The sequence below is a fragment of the Vipera berus genome (genome assembly GCF_964194415.1).
Source record: "Vipera berus genome assembly, chromosome: 2".
NCBI classification, from domain to species: domain Eukaryota; kingdom Metazoa; phylum Chordata; class Lepidosauria; order Squamata; family Viperidae; genus Vipera; species Vipera berus.
In genome coordinates, this window is record NC_138203.1 from 182947877 (window position 1) to 182971449 (window position 23573).

Genomic DNA, 23573 nt, shown 5'->3' on the forward strand with positions numbered 1-23573 from the left:
TAATGATCATTCCTTATTGATCCATTGCTCCCTCATTAACCTTAATCTAGGACGCAACAATAGAAACAAATCAGATCTGGAATAACCAGCGTAAAGTCAGCCCAGATATAAAAAGAGCCTCTTGCTTTCTCGTTCCTGCTTCTAATATCCCGCCTCCTCTGGCAGCAATTGGTTCTTCCCATGATTGGCATGTAACGTCACCGTCGTCTCCTTCGGCTCGAGATCGCTGGACTGGAGCCTTCGGCTTGGACCGGAAACCGGAAGTGGCGTGTTTGTGGGAGACCCCCCCTCCCCAGTTGCAGGAAGAAGTTCGCAAGAAGTCAGGTCGGCGGGCGGAGGTTGAGCGGCCTGCTTGTGCGGGCGCGGGGTGGGAGTAGTTGGAGCTGGAGGAGAGGCTGCTGATGACCTGGTAGAGTCAGGCAAACAGGGATAGGGAAGAACGGGGTCCCAGTCTGGTTCGGAAAAGCGGGCGACCTAGAGCAGCTTGCCCGAAATTTCGACAATGCTTTCCTTCCTAGACTGGCATTGGAAACTGCTGGGGGAGGAGGGGTTATGGTTCCAAATTTTAAAACGTTCAGGACATTTAATATTCTGTGCATTTATTTGCACTATGAAACAGGGTTGGAGGCTTGGCTTTTCTTGTTTACGGGTCGCGTGGTTGTTGTTGTTTTTTTTTTTTAAAAAGATCTCGGTTTGGAGATTGTGGGAATCAGCTGGCAACGGTGTTGCTTTTCTGGTGCCTAACTCTGCAATTTTAGGTCGGGGTTGTTACTTAGAAATGGAAAGACCTGGCTCTTCGAGCTCTCTGGCCCAGGCTGAGGATTAATCTTAATTTTAACTGGGGTTTTATTTATGCAGGGACAAATATAATTTTTTTTAAATTTGCTTTTAACTTTTGTATCTTGGTTTTTTAATCACCCTGTAAACTGCCCTGAGTCCTTCGGGAAAGGGCGGTATATAAATGTAATAAAATAAATAAATAAAATAAATAAATTATTGGATTCATATTAGAGAATAGCTATGTGGGGCAAGGGCTAAAAGTTAGCTTGAACCTCTTTGGGGGGAGGGAAATCTTGAAGGAATTATGACTGTTAAATGATTCATTGGTGAAGGCTACCCTTTAAATGATAAAACAGAAATTTTAAGTTGCTGGTACCTCCAATACTGTACAATAAAGAACATGGTTTGAAAAAATATTGTATGAGAGTGCAGAAAAATTTAGAGCAGTGGCTTGATCCAGCATGATCAAACAGAAGGCAGCTTGCTTGCCAGTGATTAACATGGTCTTCTCAATGATCTCTTTTCTGATTTTGCACAACATAATAATATACTAACAGCATAGTTGAGTTTGCGTAGGCTTTGCTAAGTAGGGATAAGTGTGGTTTCAGGGTGCCTTGCAAATAAAACCAATATAGTTCATTACAGTTTAATATTTTTCTTGAAATAGTTGCAGTTAGTGATCATTTCCCATCAGGTACACAGAAGCAAAATGGAGTTAATTTATTCTTTGGTTAACTTTTTGCCATTTGATCTTGAGTGATTAATAGTGCCAAAAGTAATAACTTTTTTCAGTATAGAAATATGTGTAGATCATTTTATCATTTTAACCAGCTCCCAAATTATGTCTTGAAATAGGTAAATATTCTTACAGGGTTTTCTGGATGAAACAAAAACATGCTAAACATGTTTTTAGGCAGGAATATCAGTTTTTACAAAATTCTCCTTTTTTAAAAAAAGAAATACTATCTTTCTTTGTTGTGAAAGCTACTGCCTTGTATAATTTTTTTTCTTTGTCTTGCCTTGCAGGTTCAGCATGGAGTCTGAAGATGCTGTTGCTCCTGAAAAATTAATTGAGGATTTGAAACTGTCAGAAAAACAGAGCAGTCCTGCACATCATGCATATATCCCCAGAGTCATTAAAGAAGGTGTGAGTGAAAGTCAAGAGGAGGATGATCTTTTCCATGACTGCAAAGACTCTCTTGAATCAAGAGTGGTGGAAGAGAATAACAACAGCGAGACAGATGCTTTAGAACATGAGGTGGATGTAGATGAAAAAGAATTGCTAGAGCTGGAAAAAAACATGTCAGAGGAAGAAAAAGAGGTATGTTTTAAAGGTGCAAATCTTTTTTTTTAAAAAATAATAGCTGTTTACTAATAGCTGTTTACTATTACTGTGACTCTACATATGCTTGCTTGGAAATAACTGCAGGTGTTTGCAACAAAAATATTTCTCTATTTCTCTTTGGAATGCTAATACACAGGCTGTTGAACATTCCTTGTTCAGTCCAAATTTTCTTTCAAAATGTGTTCCTAATAGACTTTGCAACCTATTTTCATATTTATTCCGAAGTATTCCCACAGAGCTGCATGGAATCTCCTTCCTTGTTAATTTGTAAAGACATTCAGGTTGTAATGTGTTAGTAAATATTTTATTATGTGGCATTTGGGGGATAAATACAAGAACAGCACTCTGTCTTCTCGGTTCATACATAATATGTTTGACTAAGGAATATGTAAAGTATTTCTGATGCTGCTGTGTATAATTGCAAGCTTTGTCATTATTTTTCTCATATATTTAAGTGTCCTGTAATGTTTTTTTTTCTTATCACATTCTTGATTAGTTTTGCTTGCCTTCTGCTTATTTCGGTTCCATATATTACATTTTGTTTTGCTTGTCATTCTCTAAATCTGAAATGGGCAATGTGCATCTTCTAAAGAACTGAATGCGGTATGTGTTTTTCTTGGATTTTGAGTCTAAGAAATCCAAGCCTCATGAACATTTAAAAATGAACTGGATGAAATAGCAGTTTATACTGGTTGGATTCAGTGTACTGGTTCATTGTAAAGAAGACTGCTCTTGAAGTGAGAATAGCTTCATTAACAAGAAGTGCTAACCATGATGCTTTCAAGTAGTATGACCTGCCTGGAGCTTTATTTTCTAGATTCAGGGTTTTTTAAAAGCTTTCTTTAGCTTTAAGAATGGCCATATATATTAATATTTAAGCATTTTGTTACGTTATGTTTCTCACTCAATAGAAGCAACAATATTTTTGTCCTATAGCTTTTAATTCCCATGATCAGAGATTATATTTGTAATTTTTGTTTAATGGAGTCCCGTTTCTAAAAAGAATCAAATCATAGACGAAGCATTGTTTAAAGTTCCTGCCTGCAGATGGAATTGGACGACTTGTGTGCAGAGAGCTAATTTTCCATGTGAGGAAAAAGGATGTGTGATTCAGCAAAATATGTACATAAACTTGGAATTTTCCATTTAAGCTTTTCCAGTCAGCTTACAACTTATATCTGAAGAGGCTAAAGTCATGCATGAAATATATACACAATAAAAAACTTTCTAGAGATTTTTTTGTCAAATCTTTTTTGTTACTTACTGAGAAGATACAAATATTGTAACCTGACTGTTGAATCTGCTATTTCCTGAGCTGATAATCCCCATCTTGCTTCCTTCCAGATGTGTTAGCTATGCTAGGTGGGAATATGAATGGTAGTATATATGTTTGAAATGAAAGATTATTTTGGGGTTTATTTGTATTAATTCTAAATTAATATAAAAATGGGGGAATACATAATACTGTACTACTGAACAAAACTCCATTTTTTACCCTTTGAATATCTTCCTTGACTCTTAAATATTGACCCTCTCAATATGTACTTTAGGTTAATTTTCATTAATTGGATACTGTATTGTTTGGGGGTGGAATTAAATATTTTTGCTGTTAAGGTTGTAAAAGGAAATTTGAGATAGCTTAGAAGTCAATATAATTGAATGTGTTTGAAGCAGTCAGTTTTTAAAATTAAAAGACAAACTATTTGATGTTATAAATGATTATCAATATTTTGATAGCAGTGTTAGATGTGGGCTGTCTTAGTTGTGCTCTATTAAAACAGGACTTGAGATATGTATTAGTTATATTCATGATACAGGATAGACTGTTGCCTTGAAACCCCTTGAGTTCTTGTGATGTCATAACACCTGATCAAGGAAACAGATTTGAGATAGAGCCAAGGATTATTAATGACTGGAAAATCATGGATGTAAGGAGAAAAGGTCCATGGGAGGACTGTGTGCTAGAGGGAAATTGGGTAGAGAATGTTTAGATTAATTATTCAGAACTAAGAGCTGTGAAAAGAGTGAGGGATTAGGAGGTGAAGGGAAGTGGAATTGAGAAGCTAGGCCTTGTGAAAAGTTGAGAAACAAAGCTACACATGACTGTACAACTTCCAGGCTTCAAACCTCTTTTCCAGTCCAGCTATTGGTTTCATAAATTATTCATATAATTTTTATCAAGCCTTGGAGACTGAAATGTACATGAGACTGGTTTTTCTACAAATATTGATTGGCTCTTATTCAGAGAGCTAAAAGTGGGATATGAATACCGAAAATTATTTTAAAAAACACTTGTTTATATGTATGGTCATATTTTTTTGGTTGTGGCTAGATTTTGTGGTGAAGGGTTGGACCTGCAAGACTAAATTAATGGCATGGGGTGCGTCAGGGCTTGTGCCTGTCGCCATGAGATAGATGGAAGAGGCAATCTAGCAAGTACAAGGGTGCATTGTTAATCTGCTGATGATACTCAGTTGCACATTTCTACCCCTGGCTGGCCAAGCAACACCACGCCAGCACTACTAGCCCAGTGCCTGTGGGGCTGTAAGAGTTTGAATGAGGGGGAACTGGCTTCAACTCAATCCTAGCAAGGCTCTTGAATTTTTGGGCCTCCTGATTCAGTGATATGTCATTGTTTTTATTTTGTTTGGACAGAGTTGGTGAGCAGTTTTTTTTTGGGGGGGGAGGCACCTGGACTCATGGGCACCCGCTGAAAGAGCAGGTGACAACTGTGGATAGGGAGGTCTTTGCACAGACCTATCTTGTGCACCAATTGCAGCCATTCTTGGACTAGCAGGTCTTACAGTCATTTATGCCCTTTGTCACTTCCCAGTTGAATTACTGCAATGCACTTTTATGTAGGTTTGCCCTTGAAGACCTTGCAGGAACTATAGTTGACGGGGTACAAAGTCCTGGGCATTCTACTTTTTGTCTATATTATGCCGTTGTTGCATGAACCACACTGCCTTTCAGTTTCTTTCCAGGTGCAATTCAAAGTCATGGTTATTAACTTTAAAGCCATACAAGGCATGAGACCAGGCTGTTTGAAGGATTCTCTCTCCCTCAGGGTCAGATAGGGTGGATAAGCTTCGCTTAAATGGTGTAATCCAGCAGGATAGGAAGTACACTTTGTTGACCCTGCTCTGTGGATCACCAATCCTCCATAGATCAAGAAGGCCTCCACCCTCATCTTCTGAAAGGCCTGGTTTTCCCCACAAGCTTTGAGTTTAGATGAGGCTGCAGCCCAGTTGTGGATGAATAGAAGTGAGTCAGCCTGGGGTTCCATGAGTTTTTATTTTATGGTTTTGATTTTAGTTTTGTTTTGTTATTTTAGTGTTTATTGTGCCATACAGGGTTGTTATAATAGAGGTGGCTTATAAAGTCTTATTTATAAATCTTCATTTTATAAAGTCTTCTAAAATAAAAGTGCTTCTCATATAAGTAGTAGTACCTATTCTGTATAAAATTATCTATCTTCAGGCTTGGAGACTAATCTGAATTGTGTCTGGACAATTTGACTTTGTATTATTAGATACCAGTTGGTTCTTAATTTTTTTAAAAAAGTTAATACGGCTGTAGTTTGCCTCTAGATATCACTAGAAGATTATTCATTTCCAGAATTTTAAGTAGTAAAATGTGGTAGTAGTATTGGTTAGGAGATGCCGTCTAAATGTTTGAAATACTCTTCCTACGAAATTTTAAAAATTAATCACAAAATAGGGAACTAAGATATTAGACAGTAAAAAATTTGGTAGTGTTTGCTATTTGTCATGGATAATTGATTTTAATTTCAAACAGTGGTATCAAATGTTAATTATTGTGTTAATTCATTCAAACATATTTTTGTTGTAGACAAGAAGAAATGAAAGCTCAACATTAAAAGAAGAAGGAAATAAACAATTTAAAAATGGAGGTAAGCAAATGGCTTATGACAATATTCAAACTTTTGTTCATGTTTGGGCCTCCAAATGCTGCCTAAAGACAGATTCTAAGTTGGTGCAGGATAATTCTTCCAGAATAACTATCCCAGTCAGTATGGCCCAGATTAATAAGAATTCAACATATCTGGACATCTGGTAGCACAAGACTAGCAAGTAATGCAACATAGTAATCAATGAAATCCTCAAAGGATTTATCTAGTCCAGGGGTCAGCAACCTGAAACAGTGAAAGAGCCACTCGGAACCGGTTCCCTCACAAAAGGAAAAACTGGGAGCCGCAAAAAATGTGTGCACATGCACGTACATGCGCAGAACAGGGTTTGACTGAAGAGTGGAGCCAAGGCGAGATATGCACCTACCCTGCATATTTGAATTGATTGGTTGAACTTTTTTAGTCCCACTTTTTTTTTTTTTTGGACTGCACATGGCAGAGGACTGGGAGCCGCAGGAGATGGCTGCATGTGGCTCCGGAGCCGCGAGTTGCAGACCTGTGATCTAGTCTTATTTTTAATTACCGTATATACTTGGGTATAAGCCGAATTTTTCAGCCCACTTTTTGGGCTGAAAAATTCCAGTTCGGTTTATACTCCAGTCAACAAAAAAACTTACTGAGGACTTGTGCGTGGCCGAGGCTTTGGTGCTTCCGGGATCGCGCGCACCTCTCCCAAGCCACCGCCGTCCGGAGACCTGCCGACGTTTGGGGAGGTTTGGGGAGATGCGCGCCTCCCCAAACCTCCCCAAATGTCGGCAGGTCTCCGGACCTCCGCGCCCTGCCTGCCTGCTTCTTTCCGCAGCGGAAAGAAGCAGGCAGGCAGGGCGCGGAGGTCCGGACGTTTGGGGAGGTTTGGGGAGGTGCGCGCGCACCTCCCCAAACCTCCCCAAACTTCGGCAGGTCTCCGGACGGCGGCGGCTTGGGAGAGGTGCGCGCGATCCTGGAAGCACCGAAGCCTCGGCCGCGCGCAAGTCCTCGGTAAGCTCCGGGCGGTCACTTGCTTCGCGTCTCCTGAGGGAAGGGGGGGGCGACTGGAGCGGGCGTGTTTCCTCGCCTGCTGGGCGCCGCGATTTGCCCGGGGAATGCGCGGGCCCCGAATGGCAGCGTGGAGCGAGGAAGCGGACAGCCAGGGCTTCCCCGAGAGCCGCGGCCACACAGGGTATTCCTGTGTATTCAGGCTTGCAAAATGGCGGATCGAGCCTCTGCTGGCGGCAGAGGCTTGCAGAGCGCGGATCCAGCCTCCGCCGGCGGCGGAGGCTTGCAGAACAGCAGATCGGCTTATACTCGAGTCAATAACTTTTTCCAGTTTTTGGGGGTGAAATTGGGGGTCTCGGCTTATACTCGAGTCGGCTTATACTCAAGTATATACGGTAGCTATCTTTGGGATACACAGTATCCTTCAGAATTGTTTCAATTTAAGATTTTGCCATAGTGTTTAGAATAAGGTGCTGTAAGTTAAGGAGGTAGGAATGAAATCTAATATTGTATTAGTGGACTTCTGTTCCAAACTTGCCACAGTAGTCTGGAGCAGATTTTGGCTTGAAGATGGGAGTGCTAGAGGATGATAATAATTTTCTCCCTGTTACGTTAATGAAAGCCTTCCTATGTTGGAAAAAAAGCTGCAAGGTTGCTTGCATTTAGATGTTGGGATTGTTAGATTCAGTGAGAGACACATTTTGGTAGAGATAAACATGAGTCTGTTGCCAGCTGTTAACACCAACAGGATTCCTGGGAATAATCTTTCATTGATGATTATAAGTTATCTTAAAATGGTTGAAAAGTAGTCATGGCTACTTCCTTTGTGCAGCAAGCACAAAGGACCTGTTCTTGTGTTGATTGGCAATTTGCTATACCTGAGCTGATTTTGGAGAGGAAGCATATTCTTACTATATATGCTCCTGGTTGCTTTTCCCAGTATAGGTAGTCCTTGACGTACGACCCTAGTCATAAAGTGAGATGTCATGTGACTGCATCCATTAGTGATTATAGTCTTGGCACTCTTGCTACCGTTGTTAACCAAGAATAACGGGTTGCTAAGTGAGTGCCCATCCAAATCCAAACCATTCTGGGCTTGGTCCCTCCCAGCCTCAAATTCTAGCTCTCCCAAGCTGCCTGCCTAACACACATCTCTGCCCCTTGGCACTTGCAGCCCTCCAGGAAGCCTCGGCATCCCTGCCTGCCCCAGCAATGGGGCACTAAGCTGCAGTGCCCAAGAAGCCCCAGCAAACCTCAGCAAGTGTCCCTTTGCCCAATTTCCACCTTTCCCAGCTCTCCACACTGACCTGTTGCCTTTTGTGCCCAGCTGCGGTGGCAGAAGCCGAAGGCCTCAACTGCCTTTGGTGTCTTTGCAGAGAGAGCCTGTGGGCATTTCTGATGCACCTTCCTCAGCGCACATGGAAAGTTGCTGGTTGTTGTTGGGCTGCCTTCTCCCTTCAGGGGCACTTCTGGTGCACCCTCCGCAGTGCACGTTGGAAGCTGCTGCTTGCCATTTGTGAAGTTTTCCCCTTCCTCCTGCGAAGTGCTTTGCAGGAGGAAAAAGACAAATTTTTTTATTTTTATTTATTTATTTTAATTCCATTTATATCCCGCCCTTCTCCGAAGAGTCAGGGCGGCTTACAAGCTTAGCAGTAGCCTTCATTCTATGTATATGCCTGCTTATTAGGGCTTTCACACACACCCCAAGCGGCATTATTACAAAGTCAGCTTAATTGCCCCCAACAATCTGGGTCCTCATTTTACCTACCTCGGAAGGATGGAAGGCTGAGTCAACCTTGAGCCTGGTGAGTAGCTGCCAGTCACGCACTGCAAAGTGTGCCAAAAGCAAAAAGGAATGTTTTGCAAAAGGCAGGAGGAAGAAGACGAAAGCCTCATGAATGATCAGCAGCTTCCAACATGGTTTGCGGTGTGTGTGCTGGTTGACCTTACAACCGTTGCCCTTCCTTTGGCTTCCATTGGCTGAGGGCTTCTGCCCTTGGCAGAACAGTTAGTTGGCTCTTCATGAATATCTCAAACAGCTACCTTGGGGTTATTTATTTATTTATTTATTTATTTATTTATTTAAATTTTTATACCGCCCTATTCCCGAAGGACTCAGGGCGGTTTACAGGGCAGCATAAAATACAATATAAAAATAGTATAAAATTAAAATAGATTAAATTAATTAAGCCCAACAATTAAAACAATATTAAAAGCTAAAACCCCTTCAGTCCAGGCCTGATAGATCAAAAAACCAGGTTTTCAGGTCCCGGTGAAATGAACGCAGATCGGGGGCGGTCCGAAGTTCCACCGGTAAATCATTCAAAAGGGCAGGCGCGCCCACAGAGAATGCCCTCCCCCTGGGGATCACCCGCTGGCACTCCTTAACCGCCGGCACCCTGAGAACGCCCTCCCTGTGGGAGCGCACAGGACGATGGGAAGTTGATGCCGGCAGCAGGTGTTCCCTTAGATATGTTATGTTATGCTGAGTTAACTATCTTAATCCAGGAATTAATACAGCATGGGTGATTCTGCATAAACATGCTCTGGTATTGAGAGATTGAAAAGAGAAATCTGCTCTTCTACATGAGGGAAATGGAAAAAGGGCAGCAGCGTCATCATTTCCTTTATCTTCACTGGAACCTTTAATTCCTCTCCAGCCAATCACATGCCCAGTCTGGATTCTGGTGCCCCCAGTGTTTCTGGATTCTCTTGATACCAAAGTCTGCTGAACTTTTTCAGATTAGGCTTAACTTCAAAAATGAGCTCTGAGAATTGCCACAGTCTTGTAGAGCTTGGTTTCTAGGTACTATTGGTCCTGTGATTGCTCTTATTTTATGGTGGCATCATGACCGCTGTTCTTTGTTTGGAAGATCCTTGGAGTTTTTTTTTCCTATCATATACCTCCTGCTCTTGATCCTAGTATACTAGTGTACGGTATCTTCTCTCATATTCTTAAGTACAGGATAGATACCTTATGAATTACAGGGATATTACCGGTAATTGATGGGGTGGTCAGTTCTTTTCCAAAAAATAATGGATAATCCTATCTACATTTCCTTTGTTTGTCTTCAATTTTTGCCATCCATGTATAGAATTAATAGCTATAGTTTCTGATATTCTCACTATTGCCATGCTGTTGAGTATTTTAGGAGCTTTCCTATCAGTTGTTGCTTCTATTTTAATAAATTAGCGATAGATATTGTGATAAAAAAACAAGGGTTTTCAGTTATTAATCTCAATTTTTAGGATCTACAAATAGTACTTATTTATACATATGTATCCCACCTTTTTTATTTTTATAAGTAACTCAAGTTACTTATAATAATATTCATTCCTCCTTCTATTTTCCCCACAGCAACAAACCTGTGAGGTGGATTGGGCTGAGACACCCAGCTGGTGTTCCATGCCTAAGGCAGGGCTGGGATTCACAGCCTCCCAGTTTCTAGTCTAGTGCCTTAACCATTAGACATATGTTAATATATGTATTACAAGGGATGCGGTGGCTCAGTGAGTTAGGATGCTGAGCTTGTCGATCAGAAGGTCAGCAGTTTGGCGGGCCGAATCCCGAGTGCCGCGTAACAGAGTGAGCGCCTGTTACTCGTCCCAGCTTCTGCCAACCTAGTAGTTCGAAAGCACGTAAAAATGCAAGTAGAAAAATAGGGACCACTACGGTGGGAAGGTAACAGCGTTCCGTGCGCCTTTGGCGTCTAGTCATGCCGGCCCCACGACCACGGAGACGTCCTCGGACAAGCGCTGGCTCTTCGGCTTTGAAACGGAGATGAGCACCGGCCCCTAGAGTCGGAAACGACTAGCACGCATGTGCGGGGGAACCTTTACCTAATATATGTATTGACTGCATGTATATTGTACTGTGCGTGTATAAAAATACAAACAGATAGTAAACTGCTTCTAAAGAAATATAAGGCTATTCCGCTTCCACCCAGGTAGAATATATGTTATCCTCCCTTACATAATATATCTTCCCTTTCATCTTTCTTATAGAACCAAGGTCACTGCAAAAATAGGAACGTGATAAAACAAGTTTATTGTTCATTTATTGATTTGGAGAATGTATAAGATATGCAGCTCGGTTTATGCAGCTCGGGAGAGGACACGAGGCTGGTTCCAGGCAGTTATATCTGCTTCCTTGAGTAAGGGTAATTTCCCCGCCGTCTTGAAGGAGGCGGTGGTGAGACCTCTCCTCAAGAAGCCTGCTCTGGACCCAGCTGTTTTGAATAACTTTCGTCCGGTCTCCAACCTTCGCTTTCTTGCGAAGGTTGTTGAGAGTGTGGTGGCGCATCAGCTCCCCCTGGTCCTGGATGAAGCGGATTGTCTAGACCCGTTCCAATCGGGTTTCAGGCCCGGGTACAGCACGGAGATGGCATTGGTCGCTCTGGTGAATGATCTCTGGAGGGCTCGGGACAGGGATTGTTCCTCTGTCCTTGTCCTATTAGACCTCTCGGCGGCTTTCGATACCATCGACCATGGTATCCTGCTGCGGCGTCTCAGGGGATTGGGAGTGGGAGGCACAGTTCTTCAGTGGTTCTCCTCCTATCTCCTGGGACGCTTGCAGTCGGTGTTGGCAGGGGGGCAGAGGTCGACCCCTAGGACTCTCGTTTGTGGAGTTCCTCAGGGGTCGGTCCTCTCGCCTCTCCTGTTCAACATCTACATGAAACCGCTGGGTGAGATCATTCGTGGTTTTGGAGTTGGGTATCATCAGTATGCCGATGATACCCAACTTTTCATTTCGACCCCAAACCACCCCTGTGATGTCCCGTTGCCTGGAGGCGGTCCGGGTCTGGATGGGGAGGAACAGACTTCAGCTCAACCCTGACAAGACTGAGTGGCTGTGCATTCCGGCATCCCGGGACATTCAAAATATTCCACCTCTTCTTATGGGGGGTGAGTCCTTACCCCCCGTGGATAGGGCTCGCAACTTGGGAGTCCTACTAGATTCACGGCTTACTCTGGAAGACCATATAGTAGCCGTGACTAGGGGGGCTTTCGCCCAGGTTTGCCTGGTGCGCCAGTTGCGGCCCTATCTGGACCGGGATGCCCTGTGTACGGTCACTCATGCGCTCGTGACCTCTCGCCTGGACTACTGCAATGCTCTTTACATGGGGCTTCCCTTGAAGACCACTTGGAGGCTCCAACTGGTACAGAATGCGGCCGCGAGAGTTGTCTTGGGAGTTTCCCGGTACTCCCATGTTACACCTTTGCTCCGCGAGCTACATTGGTTACCAGTTGTCTTCCGGGTGAGGTTCAAGGTTTTGGTTATGATCTTCAAGTCCTTACATGGCATGGGTCCGGGGTACCTCGACCACCTGCTGCCGGCGTCAACTCCCCTCCGCCCTGTGTGTGCCCACAGAGAGGGCCTCCTCAGAGTGCCTCCAGTCAGGGAATGTCGACTGGTGGCCCCCAGGGGGAGGGCCTTCTCTGTGGGCGCTCTGGCGCTATGGAACCAACTGCCGGTTGAGCTCCGGATGGCATCGGACCTTCGCTCCTTCCGGTGCGGTCTGAAGACCCACTTCTTTGAACTAGCTGGTCTGGCCTGATGGGGAACGTTAGGGTTTTTAATGGGTCTTTTATTGTTATTGTAATTTTTAACTGGGTACTTGTTTAATTCCTTTTTAATTTTTGTATTGTTATTTATATATGCCCTGTTAACCGCCCTGAGTCCTTCGGGAGAAGGGCTGTATACAAATTTAATAAAAGTAAAGTAAAAGTAAATAGGCTTGAACTGTGAAATGCTTGCACAAAAAATGGAGTTGAGGGTTGGTTGTTGAATGCTGTAGGAATACTATAGGGTGGAAGCAAAACACACATGAGAATAAATGTTTGCCAAATAGTTTAGGGAGTGAACCAAGATTATATATTGTCCCCTTGGTTGTTTATAGGTTTATGGATGAATAAGGAATGCTTGTGTGAACAATGAGATGTGTGTTTTGGGAATACAAATATGCATGCATTTTTGTATATAGACAATGCTGAATTATTATTGCCTTAGAACCCAACTCCTTTTATAGCAAATGCTGGATTGATTCTATGACTCAAGAGGAATATGGTTCTCAAAATTAATGTATCAAAAAGCAAGATAACTGCTTGGTAAGCAAAATTGGGTGAAAAAATTGCTAGTTGTACATAAATGGTAAAAAATGAGAGCAAATTTGCATACCCTGATACACTTTTTACTAATGGTAGGATAATGGATGGAGAAATGTTAAAAAATTCAAATGATGGTAGGCAATGGATAGGTAGCCTATTGTAAGAAATTAACCTTTGCCAAAGGAAGCAAGAGTTGGGTGTGTCAGGAAAATGCATAAAACATGCTGTTTGAATAGGATACTGAAACACAGATAAAACAAAAAGTGAGTGTCAAGCATTAATGGTGGTGAATAAGTGTGGATTGAACATAAAAGTGAGTGTTTGGTGTTTTGATCTTACAGAAAGAATGAATAAAATTAAAGAATGAAGGGGTCGATAAAATTAAAGAATGAAGGGGTCAAGGGGCAGGAACACAAAAATTGCAGTTAGATGGAGTTAATGAGATCCTGAAAAAGAGAAAAGTGGGAAATTTAAACAATAAAAATCAATGGGTAGCACAGTATACGGACGGACATAATGGAAGCAAGGCTTGATTGCAAGAATTAAAAGATGACAGGTTTAGTGAATGGTGTTGAAGTAAATTAGATTTGGCTGTATTTCTTTTTTCTTCTTGCCTTGGGTCAGTTTCTTTGATTTACTCTTTCTTACTCTTTTTTTCTGTACCTGCTTGCTTGCCCCCTCCTCCATAATGTGTGTGTGCGAGAGAGAGAGAGAGAGAGAGAGAGAGAGAGAGAGAGAGAGAGAGAGGAGGGAGGGAGAGAGAGAGAGAGAGAGAGAGAGGGAGAGAGAATAGCAAAGCTAGTCTGAAACAGGAGACCAAAGAAATACTTGATGGTTTCAAATTGTTCACATCCTATTTTGGTTCTTGACTGGTATTGTTTTGATTATATAAGAATTGGCGGCCCTTTGAAGAAGAATTTGTTACTATGGTTGCCCACAATTTTTTCCTGATCTTGATACTTTTAAAAATGTGTGCTTGTTATAATTATGGGAAAAATAGCCGGTCATGAAGAAACTCTATTTATATGGTTGCTAGGAGTCAGAAATGACTTAAATGGCATATAATCAATCATAATAATAACTGTGAACCATCCTTTAGATAAGCGGTTGTCACAGTGCTGTCTGAGGATCAATGAAATCAAATAATAAGGGTTTTAACATTTCTCAGGTTTAATTCCTAATACAATACCTGCTAAGAGATACCCCACATAAACCAAAGCTCTTTGGGATCCTCAAACATTTTTAGGAATGTAAAGGATCCTGAGACCAAAATATTTGAGAACCACTGCTGTAGAGGCAAGGATAGGACTTTGTTGACATTATATTTTAGGAAAGCCTGATGTGTTAGAGGAAACTGTTAGAAAGTAGAGATAGTCCTTGATTTATGACCATTCGTTTAATGACTGTTTGAAGTTACAGTGGTGCTGAAAAAGTGACTTTTATGTGGTCCTTACACTTCTGATAGTTGAAGCATCCTGAAATCATGGATTGCCATTTGCAAGCTTCCCAAGTGGCTTCTGACCAGGCAAAGTCAATGGGGACCCTACGATACAATGGGAATAAAAAAACGAACAAGAAGTCTTTATTAGTTTTTAATTCAATTCTGGCTGTCTAAATCAAGTGTTAACGTGACTATATATATAATCTCAGAAAATCCAAGTTCTGTTATGCAATATTTTCATGTTAGCATCATTTTAACATACTGTACATTTCCTTGCTTGGAAATCATCTTGTATGTAAATATTTTTCATAACTGAATGATACATATTTACAGATTGGATTATCCTGAATCTGAGCTGTATTTAAAAGTTATGGGGTTTTGAACTTATGTTGGCGAAGTATATTGTGTCCCACAAATCAGTCATAACCATATTAGAGTTGGTTTTTTAAAAATATTTCTGCACTGTTTGCTTTTTTTTTACTTTTTCTGTTATTTTAAAATGAAAAATTATTTAAAATATATAAATATTTCTGCATTGTTTTGTGTTTTTCAGTTTTTTAAATTTGTTTTTCCCCCCTCTGCCCTAACTTCAGAGTATAAAGAAGCAGAAGACTCATATGCCAAAGCCCTGCGTGTTTGTCCAGCCTCCTGTAACACAGAGAGATCCATTTTGTATTCAAATAGAGCCGCAGCAAGAATGAAACAGGTAATACTAATTTCCAAGATTGTGAAGGGATAAGTTTTGATAAGTCTTAGTTTTGTCAGAACTTTTATGTGGGGAGAGGTGCAGGGGCAGGGGGAAATAACACCAGGGGGGAAAAAAGTTGATTTGGCCTTTCAGATGCCAGTGCCAATTTATTAAGTTTGAACAGATCTGCTGCAGCAGAGTGAGTGAGTGTATTGCCAGCATTTGCTAACTGGCCAGCTTTCCTCTCAAGCTGTGGTCCCTTGCCGTATCCCAACTTTCACTTGAAAGGAATGCTGGGAAAGAGCCTTTGCTATCGCAGTGTTTTTCAACCCTGACAACTTTAAGATGTGTAGACTTTCGCTCCAAGAATTCCCCAGCCAGTATGCTGGGTAAACTGCTCTTCCTGTTTGACGTGTTTAGACCAGGATAGGTAGTGAAGGAGCTCTGGATGTTGCTAACTTAGGCAATAGGCTTTCTGTCAGTTCTTCTCCTCTTCTCTCTGGTATGATCCTTGGAAAAGGCTGATGGGAGACTTGCCCGAAAACGGCAAACAGAGATGTGTAATTTTTTTGGTTTGCTTCACTCACCACAACAACCCAGAGTCGAAAATCTCTTCTTGTATACATTGGAGTGGTAATAAAATTTTTGGACCCAAGGCATATTGATATTAATTATGTTGTATCTTTTATGACTTGATGTGGTGGCACAGTAGTACAATGCAGTGGCGCAGTGGTTAGAATGCAATACTGCAGCTAACACTGCCCACTGCCAGAAATTCGATCCTGACCACCTCAAGGTTGACTCAGCCTTCCATCCTTCCAAGGTCAGTAAAAATGAGGACCCAGAATATTGGGGGCAATATCCTGATATTGTAAACCACCCAGAGAATGCTGTAAAGGAGTGGTATATAAGGCTAAGTACTATTATTTTCTACAAATGGAAAATTCTTAGGTGTCTTGGAATAAGTTAGCCAACCTACAGCCTCTAATTTCACTGATTTACTGTCCCATAGTTATGGATTTAGATGCTGAGCACATATTTTTAAGCTACCATGTAATCTTTCCCAATTTTTATGAATGTTGGAAAAATTATATTTTATATAAAATGTCAATGTTATTTCTCACTTAGGACAAGAAAGAAATGGCTATAAGTGACTGCAGCAAAGGTATTTTCTTCTTGTGCTTTTGCTCTTGGTCGGGATATTATGTTTAGGGACTATACATGGGAGAGATTATAGGGAATTTGACAGATATCCAATATTATTATCTACTAGGATGAAGCCTGATCAATGGCATTGTTAATTTTTCCTTTTGCCTCCCTCAAATATTTGGTTTACACAAGGAGGATTTGATGACTGAAATAAACAGCTAAATAATTAGTGCATGATTGATAAAGTTTGACACAAGCTTTCAACTGAGCATAAAACTAGGAAGGTTCAGTACATAGAAAATATTTGGCTTAGGTTTATCTGATTTTAAAAGAAGAAATGAATTGGGCAGGTTTATAGGGATTTGGAAATAGGCTGGGTAGAATGGAGCAGAGCCAGTAACAGTGAAATCAGAGTGGTTTCCATCACTGTTAACTAAGATGCATACTAACCTATGATTTATTGAATATATAATAATGGATTGGACTCATAGAATATTAAGCTGTTAATCAGATAGAATAATTTATGAGCTACATTGTTGGTTCATGTGACATGTGAAATTGAAAGCAAACTTTTGTTTTCAGTCTTATGAATAATAGATTCAGGGTCTAGTATGTAATAGAGTTAGAAATGTTGAGTTCTAAATAATTTAAGGACATATCTTTACACACACACACACACACAGCAGCATGATTTTACAGGTATCTTGTAGAAATATGCAAATAAGATGTATTATTGCTCTCTTCTTGTTTTTCCAGCTCTAGAGTTAAACCCAAACTATATCAAAGCACTGTTGAGGAGGGCAGAACTATATGAAAAAACAGAAAAACTAGATGAAGCTTTAGAGGATTACAAAAATCTGTTGGAAAAAGATCCATCGATATATCAAGCAAGGGAAGCTTGCATGGTAAACTTATTTTATGTAATCAAGGAGGTGGTTATAGTAATACCATTAAAGCACTGAACTTTTCAGGACACAGGTGAAAGATGGCAGTCTAAGAAGCATGATCCAAAAGAATAGGAAGTGAAGAGAAAGGCCGGCACTGAAACCATAATCCTGATTTTTCAAGTTGGAGGATCAGTTATAAGAGATGAGGGAAGAGCATTGTAATACTTCCTTCTTGAATTAAAGCTTTATTTCAGAGGTGGGCAGCACAACTTTGGTATTAAAGGAAGACAGCTGCCCTAATAGGCTAAGATTGTGCGTAGATCCTCTATTATAGAAGTGTCTGTTGAGTGGAATAGTCAAATTCAGGTGTTCATAATTCTCAGTGAGTTGTAGGTCTTTTTATTTATTGAGACAATGCTCAGGTGTTGTTTTTTTTTGCAAGCATTGATTATCTGTTTTAACATTGTAAAGTTACTAGGTGATAGGTGACAGGTGATCAACAAAAATATTTGGCCTTTGCATTAGGTTAACGTGCATTTTGGGTTAGCTGTGTGTAGAGCATTTCATTTCTACCTTAATATTTAGTTTTTTTCATTGTTTTGGTGAAAGTCAGATGTTTTTCCCTTTTAACAGACATAGGTCACAGATGTAGTTCAGTCTCCAAGTGTGGGAAAAATCTGCCATGGAGGGAACAAAACACCATTTTGATTTTTTCCCCTTTTCTTATTCTTTTTTGTGACTTTTTCAAGAGCATTTGTTTTCAAATTCTCGGAATAGAAGATAAAGTTGTAGCTTTTTGGTCCCCTCCACAATAATTTGCTTTTTAATTTTAGCAATGTGTGGTCCTAATAGCTACTTTTAAAGAGGCAGGTGTGGAGGGTTGTCTAAAAATAGAAAAATCACAAAATCAGAATGTTCTTATGAGAGAATATCATAAAGATGTTCCACTCTTTGCATAACATCATCAACACTTAACCATAGCCTTTAATAATGGCCTTGGAAGTTTCTTAAGTGCATTATGAAATGGCTGTTTATGTCTCTGAATTATATGACCTAAAAGAAAATCTAAGTCTGTAGTTGTATGGTGAGCATGTCTTAGATTTGGAAGCCCAAGATTGCATCCCCTCAGCTATTTCTCTTAACGTGGATGAGAGCAAAATCACTCTTTGACTGGTATGTATGGGTCTCTAGTATCAGATAATGATCTGGCATATATGTGAACTTAAAGCAAGTGTTGACAATAATTGTGTCATCTTTTCATCATCAAGTGATGTGTCAATCTCTGCACACCACATAAAGAATAAAGTTGCTTAGCATGTTTGTAGAATTGGTCTTCTGTTTGCTTTTGTTTTTAGAGATTGCCAAAACAAATAGAAGAACGTAATGAAAAACTTAAGGCTGAGATGTTAGGTAAGTAAATTTTGTATATAATTTGCTTATGCTGGAGAATGGTTTCTGTAAGGGTATATGTATAAAACATGGCTTTTTAAAATGGCCTTTTCTGTAGAATTTGTAGAATTTGATACTACCACAGACTCGTTTCAGATTCTGCCATCTTTAAAAAAAAGGATTTGTGTATATGTGTATTTATCTTGTCAGATCCTTAAAATATGGTTGGAGCTGGGTCACCCTGATCTGTACAGCTACAAAAATAGAAACAGCATCCCTACTGCAACAGTAGAAATACAAATTATTCATGTTGGCAGTAAGAAACAAACCTTTACATAATAGCAAACAGCAAACTTGCTTCTGCCATGGGATCTGCAGCTTTAAAGTCATTTTGAAGATGGGAATAATAGACTGGATACAATGTCTAGTTGCAGTTTTTATTGATAATTTATATTATCAATAATCAAGATGCTTTGTTATGGCACTCAGTGGGACCAACATGGCCAATTTATGTAATAATCTTTTGATTTTCAGATCTTGATACTTTGTGATTTCCATTTTTTTGCTATTTCCATATGAATTATCATTGTTTTTCTTTTCAGTCACAGCTGTAGTTAGTGTGTTACGAACCAAAACTTTTATCAGTTTATATTTGGAAATCCTACAATATATTAATTTGCTCATATTCAACTGCTTTTTCAACTCTACATTTTCACCAATTTTTCATTAGTGGCACATGGTAATTTTTATAGATGTTCCAGTGAATAATTTGGGTGACTGTGTTATGTCATTGTTTATCATCAGTTTGTACAAACTTGCATGAGCTCTGTATATGATCTACTGTTTCTTCTGCTTCTTTGCACAATCTGAATTTTTAATCATTGGATGATTTTGAAATTCTGGCCTTGATTACATTAGCTTGAATAGCTTGTTGTTACACAGCCAACATTAAGCCTTCAGTTTCTTTTTTTCCTAATGTTCCAGTTGTAAGCCATTGCCAGGTTTTAACTTTACTCGCTCTCCCCTCAATCTGTTGTAGAAATTGTCTAATGATGATGATGATGATGCAATACCAGGTGATGCACAAATTGAAGAGAAACAGCTAGAAAAAAATAACAAAATATTGTGATTTGGAAATTGAAGTTGAGTGACTATGGTGGAAGAAATAGGATCAGTACCCAAATGGCTGCCTAGATATATGGAAATTTTGAACTTATTAGACCTGAATATCCTGACTTTGCAAAAAATCACCCTACTCGGAACTGCCTATATACTCAAATGCTACCTTAATAGCTCTTAGGTCCTTGGTTAGGACTTGAACTGTTAAGTTTTTACCAGTCCCAGACTATAAATTGAACATTAACTATGATAATAATAATTAGATTTATTATACCATCCACTTTCTCAAAAGTTTCTGAGTGGTGCAAAAGGTCATTTCACTCTGGAGTACTTGTAGAGAGTTAATAATAGTTGTTGAAAGGTCAGTAAATGGCAAAACATCCAATTCCTTTCCACGCCCAATTCCTTTTCATTAGAAACTAGTTTTTGCTTCAGCATTTGCAACATTTCAGAAGGGATTTCTGAATTTAATCCCGAGTCTTATGAAGTTCTTCAAGTCATTTTTTGAATGGTTCAAAACAAGATAGAACAATGTTTTTGTCTGAAATTGAAAAAAATATAGTAGCATTGTTGTCATTTTTAGCTGAATTTTGCTTTCAAAATGTTCTTATAGTTAAGTAATAGTGAAACTAATATTTGAAGTATTTTTTTTCAAAGCAACAGAACAGATTTTATGCTAGTTCTATGCTTGTACTGAACCATGCTCTTTGTGGATAGCTGATTGCGTTTTTCCCCCAAACTCAAATTGTTTGTTGAGCAAAGAAAGGCTTATCCAGCTCAGTCTTTTCCCTCTTATCATTCATCCACATGCTTACTTTTGATTTTGTTTTTCATGGTCTTAAGGCAGTGCTTAACCTGGGCTGCTCCCAGTTTCATTTCTCCATGAACTTGGTATTGTATAATTACAGTAGTACGTTAGATGACCATAAAATAAAAATGTTAACTAAGGAGTTCTAGAATTTAGGATGAACACAGCAGCTGTAAATAATTGTGATTAAAAAGTTATGTTGGTAGTAGCAAACCGAGTCTTTCAGTTTGAAAACGGGTGTTTTGTTTACCACCGGTCTGTCAAAACCATGCTGTGGAGTTGTACTAGTATAGATGTAAATTTCGGACATGTAGCATCTTTTCCCCTGGAGGCGCTCTTAAAATGACCATTTGCTGTTGGAAGTGGATGATACAAAGAATTATCACCCTTCTTATGTTGGCATTTCCTGAATAGAATTCTTAACAGCCCTTTTAAGACTTCCTTCTTCTGTAGGCTATCACTGTCAGAAGAAATTCCCTTCCATTATTGTGATATTTTTTTAATGTAGTTGAAGGTATGATTTTTTTTAAAATGTGTGTATATTGCAGGCAAGCTGAAGGATCTTGGGAACCTGGTTCTCCGTCCTTTTGGCTTATCAACGGAAAACTTCCAAGTGAAGCAAGATTCGTCAACTGGCTCCTACTCTATCAACTTTGTTCAAAATCCAAATAATAACAACCGATAACACTAGCCCAAACTGCACGTGGCAAAATCTTGAGCTTTGAAGCTTAATGGTAATGTGGTTTCAGTGAATGCAAAATGGATGAGTACACTTTTAATGCATAACGCCATTCTTTAAACTGGAAGGATTTGAACTGAGACCTATGCATTGTGTATGTGTGTGTAAGTTTCTTTCAAAAGAGGTGGGCAGAAGAGGACTGTTATTTGACCCTTGCAGTGATGTTTCATGCACTTTGGGCACTCTGAATCTCTCGTCTTCAGGAGGGATGGGGGTTAGCTTTGCGAGTTAGAAAAATGTCAGTGTGTCTAAAACTGTAGCCATAGTATAATCATTTCATCATTTGTGAAGTTTGTAAATCTCTTTGAAGGGCAGAGAAGTGTTTCTCTATTTAGAGAATCAACTTTTACGTTACAGATTAATAAATCATTCATGGTATTAGTGCCTGCCTTTTAATTCAAAATAGCCTTTTCAGTGTTAAATGTTTCATAACAGCTTAAATTCACTTGAATGAGGGAAAGTGCGTGTTAGCACCTGTATACTACTCCAAGATCCCCTCCCCAGGTGATTTTATTTTATTTTATGCTTTTTTTAGAAGACACGTTGATAGGCTTTTAAATACATCTATTTATTTATTTTGAAAATCCAAAAAATAAATAAATGAGGGGGCGTCTAGTAAAACAATTCAAGTTCTTGATCACCAAAAATAATGTTAATTTATTTGCAACATTCTCTGGTTATAAAGCAAGCTGCCTATCCCTGCTTGGACATGCCTACCAAACCTTTTATGCTTTATCGGATTGGTTTCCACAAAATGTATCTTGTCTTGTAGAAGATACATAGGCAGCTTGTTGTAATTTCTGTCAGTATCATAAAAAGAATATTGCAATATTAAATATGCTTTTATTACATTTGGTTTCATCTTTAAGGAATAGAATGCAATTGTATAATTTGTACCAAACGCCATTATTCACCAATAGTGTTTAAACTTATTACTACACAGCCTTCATTTCAGTAAGACCTCAAGATAGAATGTTTTGATAAAAGAAAAAGAAAATAGGATGCATTTATTTCTGAGTTCTTCCTATATCAGTCCCTACAGTTTGTCAGTTCATAGCCACATTGTTTCTTTCAGATTTAAGAATCTATGGTACAGTATAGATTTGCAAACAGCAATTGAATCCTTGAGTGCAGCTGATAATTCTACATGGTTCAAACATCTTTTTGCAAATTTGAATACATACTTAGCGTTTATATGGAATTCGTATGTCTTCAGAGTAAGAAAGCAGTGAAAATGGCACACGAAACATTTATATATTCTTTATGTTAGTACTTTGTAACAACTTTGGCAAGAATAACAGCTTCCAAACTGGATTTGTTTTTGCTTTTGGAATTTTTCTTCTTCCATGCAGAAAACTTAAGTTGAAAAGATTACTGTATTGTGTCTTCTCCCACACGCTGTTTATTTGAGATCTCCCCACAGATTTTTAATAGTACTCAAGCCCAAGAATTGTAGGCCATTCTAAAATGCTTATCTTTGTTTCTAAATAAGTACTTCACAGTTCACAAATAGAGTTGTTTATGCCAATAGTGATTTGCATGGGAGGGCTGGCAGAAGAAAGCCTTTTCTTTAACCTCATGTCAAAAATAATTATCTAGAAATCCTTGATAAACCTGAAACATTCTGAAAAAAGTGTTTTGGGCCAATGAAACAAAAAGTGAACTCTTCAGCCACAATCACAAAGAGAAAAAAGAGTCGAAACATTTGGAGAAAAAGAAACATTTCTGAACGGTAAGCACAGGGTGTGTCTATATGCTCCGGGATTAGATGGCAGCCACTGACAGAGGAAACATTTTGTGAGTGGAAGAATGAAAAGATTAAATGAAATACTAAGATTTCTAGAAATTTTTGTCCATAGTTAGTGTAATAATTGAATTTGAAAAGAAGCTGGATAATTGATCAGGAGAAACACCTTGAAGTGTCTCCAGACTTTGAAAGTGGAACATCTGTGAGATCTCAATTTGAAGTGCATATGAAGAGACTTGAGAATTATTTTCAGCTTGAAGCTGCAAGGGGAAAAAATGCCAAGATTTTGTACAGAAAGACTTATTAGCTGGCTACAGAAGTATAGGGAAGGAGGAATTTTAAAGAGAGACTTTGGCAATTGCTGCATTCTCTGTTTATACGGTTGGAAGAAAATAGTTAAGAAAGTGCTAGGAGAGTTTGGAAGGAGCTGAACGAATTAGGATAGGCCAATGAATGAAATATGACCG

General features: G+C 39.5%; 2 protein-coding genes across 3 annotated transcripts in view; one reads left to right on the forward strand and one right to left on the reverse strand.

Annotated features, from left to right (window-relative positions):
* The first annotated feature begins 236 nt into the window (after window positions 1-236).
* Window positions 237-22227, forward strand: TTC1 (tetratricopeptide repeat domain 1). 2 transcript variants are annotated; one of them, XM_081320700.1, is made up of 8 exons: window positions 237-324; window positions 1807-2101; window positions 5978-6038; window positions 15174-15286; window positions 16397-16433; window positions 17174-17322; window positions 18660-18714; window positions 21169-22227. In XM_081320700.1, the coding sequence occupies exons 2-8, from the start codon at window positions 1814-1816 to the stop codon at window positions 21303-21305; spliced, it is 840 nt and encodes a 279-aa protein (XP_081176826.1). In that variant the 5' UTR covers window positions 237-324; window positions 1807-1813; the 3' UTR covers window positions 21306-22227. The 2 variants fall into 2 exon arrangements, with proteins under 2 accessions (XP_081176826.1, XP_081176825.1); XM_081320699.1 differs by having other exon boundaries at window positions 283-409.
* Window positions 14495-23573, reverse strand: part of PWWP2A (PWWP domain containing 2A) — a 41355-nt gene continuing 32276 nt past the window's right edge. Inside the window, exon 4 of the transcript XR_014025526.1 lies at window positions 14495-14682. The gene's annotated coding sequence lies outside the window, so the exon portion shown is untranslated. The remainder of the gene's footprint in view (window positions 14683-23573) is intronic.

What these genes read in the sequence shown, in the direction of transcription:
- TTC1 (XM_081320699.1), top strand. An exon ending in TGTCAGAGGAAGAAAAAGAG is followed by an intron (nt 2,102 to 5,977) that starts GTATGTTTTAAA and finishes TTTTTGTTGTAG; the next exon opens with ACAAGAAGAAATGAAAGCTC. An exon ending in TAAACAATTTAAAAATGGAG is followed by an intron (nt 6,039 to 15,173) that starts GTAAGCAAATGG and finishes CCCTAACTTCAG; the next exon opens with AGTATAAAGAAGCAGAAGAC.